The sequence below is a fragment of the Apodemus sylvaticus genome, chromosome 7 (assembly GCF_947179515.1).
Source record: "Apodemus sylvaticus chromosome 7, mApoSyl1.1, whole genome shotgun sequence".
NCBI classification, from domain to species: Eukaryota; Metazoa; Chordata; class Mammalia; order Rodentia; family Muridae; genus Apodemus; species Apodemus sylvaticus.
Window position 1 is genome coordinate 93736038 of NC_067478.1, and position 6518 is coordinate 93742555.

Sequence of the window (6518 nt, forward strand, 5' to 3'; positions counted from 1 at the left end):
CTCTATATTTTTAGAAATCCCTCAATTTCTTTGATAGTTTATATTCTCTTACACTCTCTAACTTGCAACCACTAGGAAGAATTCTCCTGAAATACATTATATTTCATTAGAATTTTGTTCTCTCCTATGCATTTCTGTCTTTTCTTTTGTCAGTTATGTTTATGAGTGTCTTTGATTGCATGTATATATGTGTGCCATATAAATGCAGTTCTGAGCTACCATGTGGGTGCTAGAAACCAAACCAAGGTCATCTGCCAGAATAGTATTTTACCTTTATTCAGCCATCTCTATCATCATCCCCCACATGTTTTCTTTTTAAGATACATAAGGTTCTAAATTAGATTCTGAATTATTCATTTCATGGTCTTACAGAAATCATACAGGCATTTATTCAGTTACATGGTAGATATATAGAGAGACAGAGAAGTAAAGAATTCTTTTGTTCTTTGGCATTGAACTGATAAATGAGAACACTTACAGATGATATGCCTAAGCAATAGCCCAGCAGAGTTTGTTTTACATGAGTAAGTCATCTTCTTTTTATTTTTATTTTTTACAACATAGCATTCATCTGAGGCAACAGAGAAAATAACCTATATATTACCATGAAATTTTGTTCTTTGTTATATAGTTAAGAATATATGTGTTTCTTAAAAAGGATTATTGACTTAAACCCAATATCAAGAAAAAGAAAGTGACAAGTTCAATTTAATACATAACAAAACATAATTATGACAATGTGATAATCAGCATTGAGTGATTTGAGACATTTAGCAGAGAAGTGCTCCTAATACATATTCAAGTTTAAAAATAAAACCTAGCTACAATGAATTGCAAAATTCAATCATAGCCATGAAGCTAAAGCCTAGAATAAGAACCACACTAAAAAAGACACCAAATAATTTCTGAAATTGTGGTAGTTCTGACAAACCTACTATTCTCCTCTTTATCATTTTAAAACATATCTGTAGGTAATATAACTTTCAAATCAGTGACTAGCTTTTAAAGTGACTTCAAAAAGTGAGAAAGGACTGGATTACAAATAACACATATGTGAGATTATTAGCACAATAGATTCATAGTCTGACACAGATAATAAAAATCATCTTGAATCTGAAAGTGTCAATTTCCAAATTAGTCATATACAGATTTACAATCCATGATAAGAAGAAAAAAAGGATATAGAAGGACTTCTACTGATTTTGAAGAAATATGAAGAAAAGGAAAAAGAATGTAAGACAAGTAATGAAAGCAAACCAGCCTAACTGGATCCATTAACTTCTGATTTTATTTAAGGTTTTCTTCACAGCAACTTTGACATCCTTGTTCCTGAGGCTATAAATGAGGGGATTTAACATGGGCACCAAAAATGTATAAAACACTGAGAAAAATTTTCCCTGACCCACAGTCTCAGCAGATGATGGCTTCACATAAGCAAGGAGTCCAGATCCATAGAAGAAGCTAACAGTGACAATATGAGATCCACAGGTGCCCAAGGCTTTCGACCAACCCTTACCTGATGACATATGAATGATATTGAAAAGGATCATAGCATATGAGACTAAGATAATCAGGCTACATAAAATGATAGCTGTACCCACCACAGCAGTACTCACAAGCTCATTGACATAGGTGTTACTGCAGGAGATCCGAAGGACAGGGAAGATATCACACATGTAGTGATTGATCATGTTGTTGTTACAAAAGTTAAGCCTAATCATTAAGCCTGCAAGGACCATGGCACTAGAAAACCCTATCAAATATGACACAAACATCAGTAGACAACATATCCTAGGTAACATGATAGCTTTGTATAGTAAAGGCTTACAGATGGCCACATAGCGATCATAGGCCATGACTGTCAGTACGTAACTCTCAGAATGAGCAAAAAAACAGAAGAAAAACAGCTGTGTCATGCAACCTGCAAAAGGGATGGTATTCTTCTCTGAAACAAAACTCATCAGCATTTTGGGTGTAAAAACAAATGAATAACAAAAATCAATGAAGGATAGATTGAAAAGGAAAAAGTACATAGGAGTGTGGAGATTTGAGTTTAAGAAGATAAGACTCATTAAGCTCAAATTACCCACCACTATTGCTGTATGGTTCACCAAGAACAGGAAAAACAGGGGCAACTGAAGTCCAGGCTGGTCTGTCAGTCCCATAAGAATAAACTCAGACACAGAAGAGTCATTTTCTGTAGCCATTTGCTTCATGGATAGACTCTGTAAGAATAGAAAGTTATATTACCAAGAAATTCATTTTTGACTCCAGAGGGATAAGCTTAAATTATCGGCTTTTAAGCTTGCATCAAAGGGGCATACGGCAAGCCATTCAAAGATCTGTAACTATTCATGTCAACTCTGTGGAGCCCTTATTTCCTCTTATTCTCCTAAAAATGTGTGTATCTGTACAGAAAGCATGTATTTTTGATGCAATTCCATCCTTTTCCTTATAGTTACTATTTACTAACAATTAAAACTGAAGAGAGTAATGCATAAGGACATTTATGTAGCATTCATAATTTTCATAAATTTCAGTTTCAATATACATAGTCAGGACAAGGAGAGTTTTGTGCTTACCTTTGTTCACCTGGAGTGTCTTTGCTCTTTGGATCTTTTAGAACCTTTCTCCTTACTGTACTGAGAGGACCAATCATTCAATAATAAAAAAAAAAAGTTGTAGGTATCAACAAACATATATGAATTCCAAGCAGAGGTACACAGGGAATTTCTGTTTGAAATTTTCTCCACAAATTTCATTTCACATATACAAATTAAATAACAATCTTATGTAAGTCTCTAAAACTTTGTCTCAGTCAAATAAGAATATCTATTCCAAAGTCAAGATTTCTGAGAAAATTCATTAGGATCATAGGAAATTATTCTCTTCTTTGTGATTTCCTCCCTGTTGGATGTGTGCCTAGAGAGTCTTAATTAGCATCTTGTGCTTGCATTTAGTGCCACAGAACTAATATTGGATCTTTAGAGATTCAAAGTTGTAGACAATTTATTTCCCATCAGATGTAATCCCTTTGTCCGAGTTATGACTTTGTCATTTTGGTCTATGATTTGTAAAACTTGCTAAGAAGAGTATCCAGAAGCACCTTTATCTGCCATTCATACCTTTCTGATTGCAATAATACACATCAGACCAATGGTTTAATAATATACAAAGGTGTTCTACAAAGCCTTTGAAAGGAAGGAACAGTCTCTCAAATCAGCCTGAGTTTATACTTACTACTCCCACTTCCTATCTATGAAAATGTAGATTTCCCTAACCATTGATTATTTATAATTATTTCTGCATATTTTATGCATCCCTACAAAATAGGGGGAAACAGGGCTTTGGACCAATTGTAAAACTCTTGCTTATAGAAGTCTGTTAGGGCTAATTATGAAAAATGAATAAAACAATTATTAAACCAAATGCAAGTGATATCTCATTGCTTTTATGAAGTTGATTTACATAATGTGTTGAAATGCATTATACATAAGAAAAGATGCTCGGTAAATGTTTGTTCCCTATCCTGTTTGTTCCCTATCCCTGACAAAGACTGGAACAAAGACTGAAGGAAAGGGCATCCAGAAGCTGCCCCACCTAGGGATCCATCCCATACACATACACCAAACTCAGGCACTATTACTGATGCCAAGAAGTGCTTGCAGATAGGATCCTGATACAGTTGTCTTTTGAGAGACTCTGCCAGAGTCTTATCAATACAGAGGCAGATTGCAGCCACCTATCAGGCCAAGTATCTGGATCCCACTGGAGGAGTTAAGGGAAAGATTGAAGGAGCTAAAGGGGTTTGCAACCCCATAGGGAGAACAATATCAACCAACCAGAAATACCAAAGCTCCCAGGGACTAAATCGCCACCCAAAGAATGTACATGGTGTGACCCATGGCTCCAGCTCTCTATGTAGCAGAGGATAGCCTTATCTGGTATCAATGGGAAGAGAGGCCTTTGATTCTTGGAAGACTCGATGCCCCAGCATAGGGGAATTCTAGGGCAGTAAGGTATTTTCTAGGGTTGGGAAAGCACCCTCATAGAATCAGGGGAGATGATATATGGGATTTGTGGAGGGGAAATCAGGAAAGGGATAACATTTGAAATGTAAATAAATAAAATAACCAATAAAAATTTAAAAGAATAAAAAATAAAAATAAGAAAAGATACTGGGAAAATGTTTGCTCCCTATTCTGTGTCACAATCTTGTTTACATACATCAAAGTTGTAACCTGGTCACATTTGAATGAAATACACTTTTATTGTGGTGTAGTTGCCCTGTATAGAAAATAATAAGCTACTTGCTTGGCTTGGGATTGAAGTGGGGTCCCACGCTCTGCCCAGAACTTAGGCCACTGGTTAAGGCAGAAGCAGGTAGTTGGACTGCTCACATCCCCCAGAGAACCACCAGAAGGGCTTCAGGCTTTGATAAACTGCAGAACCCTACTTAGGGGTGGGGAAGAGCAGCAGGGGTCCTTGGGGTCCCCAGGGAGAAGCAGGGCAGAGCTCGAGGGCGACAGGTCCACAGTCTTTGAACACCACAGATGCAGCGGGATGTCGCAGAAGAGCTGAGAACAGAGTGTGGGCCCATGGGGCTAGACTCTGATGTAGGGCTAAAGGAAAAGGGGTAGGGGAGAGCACCAGCTGGGTGCAAGAGGACAAGAGTGTCCTTGGCTTGTTTGGCAGATGGCTTATGTTGGTGATGGCCATGGCTGGGAATGTTGGGAGGCCTAAGTGGAAGATTAGAGGCAGCCCTTCAGCTAAAGATCTGTCCAGTTGCTCCAGCATGGGGTCTAGATGAGACAATGTAGACCATGGTTTTAGAGAGTTTATTGGAAAGATGTAGAGAGAGAGAAAGTAGGGAAGTAGAGGCTGGCCATGGCCACATAGAGAAAGGGGGACTATGGTGGCAAGAAATAGGAAAACGAATAAGAGAGGACAAAAGAGAAAAAGAAGGGGAGGGGGCAAGCATCCCCTTTTATAGTGGACTGGCTCTACCTGGCAATAGCCAGGTAACCATGGGAAGGAGCATAACTGGCTGTTGCCAGGTGACTGTCGTGGGTGGAGTCCAGACAGAATACCAGGGATTTGGGGCATTGCCACAATTGACTGATTGCCACAGGACTGTGGAGTTGAGGGCCTCATGTCAGAAGCCTAGAGTCTAGAAGCATGGTCAATGGGTCTGTCCCTTGTAGAGTATCTGTTGAGTCTCTGGAGGTTAAGCCTTTCATGGCCCCACACCTAGATCCTTATTCCATGCCAGTCTCTCCTCCCCACCACCCACACATATCAGTTGGAGCCAATAAAATGTCTTTAGACATTGTCAAAGGTGCTATGGATACAATTAGAAAGTGAAACAGGAAGTACAATGTTTTGACATGATAACTACATTGAAAAAAAGAACATCAGAAAAGTGAAGAAATGAGTGTCAACAATAACATTCTGCATTTTCAAATTAGTTAAGAGTGATGATCATGGAGAAGATAGATTGAGATATAACACTGCTTATTTCTGTAAGACTCTAACATATTCTCCACCAATTGTGTGTATCATTTACCTTCCTCTGAGAAATGAGTGAAATTTTCTAATATTTTTAGCGTTCTATGCTTTGTAAAATTCATATTTGTCATAGTTTCTTATTTTAATAACTTAATAGATGATTATTAATGCTTTCTTGTTTTATTTTTCAAGTTCTTATTCTTTTTGCAATTCTTTGAATACTTATTAGTAAAATTTAAATGCCATTAAAGGTAACTCCCAAAATTGAATTTTACTGAAAATAGTTTGCATCTTTTCTTTGTCTTGTTTTGTATCAAAGTTCTTTATAAAATAATATTTTATCCTATGAAAGTCTCATTCATTTATACAATGTGTATCTATAATGTCAATCCACTACTTCTGCTCTCTAAATACACTTAATGCTCCAACTTTATCTTGCTTCCAATTTATATCTTTTTATTTATGTACTTTATACTGTTATTAATAATCCCCAAATTCACTTAATGCTGAAAATATGTATATGAGTATGTCAGGTATCCACTACAGCATTAGGATCCTATCAGGGGCCACTTCTAAAGGAAAGCATATGTTTTCCCTTCATCAGCCATCAATTGCCAATAATTCCTCAGATAGGTGTGTGACATCAGGGACATTTCTCCAAGCCCAAACACACACAAAAATTAAAATAATCATTTAAGTTTTATTTATTGTAGTATAAAGGGACAGACAGCAAACAAAATTATTTGTGGACAAACTTCATTAATAAATCATACCCCGTGGGATTAAAACACAACAAAATGCCAAATATTTGATATCACAGATGTATTTATGTCACAGATATAAAGTGCACTTCTCTAAAATTTATTTTCAGACCAAATGCTTAAGAGTTTTGTTAATACTTTAAATTAAATATCCTATTTAATGATTTATACCACAACAAGAAAGATGTTTAGTAATTATCTCAGGGCAGAATAAAAGAGATAGTATTTCCCCTGACCTAAACGGTTATT

General features: G+C 36.7%; 1 protein-coding gene across 1 annotated transcript; it reads right to left on the reverse strand.

Moving 5' to 3' along the window:
- Positions 1–1274: 1274 nt before the first annotated feature.
- Positions 1275–2216, reverse strand: LOC127690070 (olfactory receptor 143-like). Its single transcript, XM_052189625.1, has one exon. It carries the CDS (start codon positions 2214–2216, stop codon positions 1275–1277), a length of 942 nt encoding a protein of 313 aa, XP_052045585.1.
- Positions 2217–6518: the final 4302 nt, after the last annotated feature.

Excerpts from the sequence above, each read along its gene's own strand:
- LOC127690070 (XM_052189625.1), bottom strand. The coding sequence starts at position 2,216 with ATGAAGCAAATGGCTACAGAAAATGACTCTTCTGTGTCTGAGTTTATT.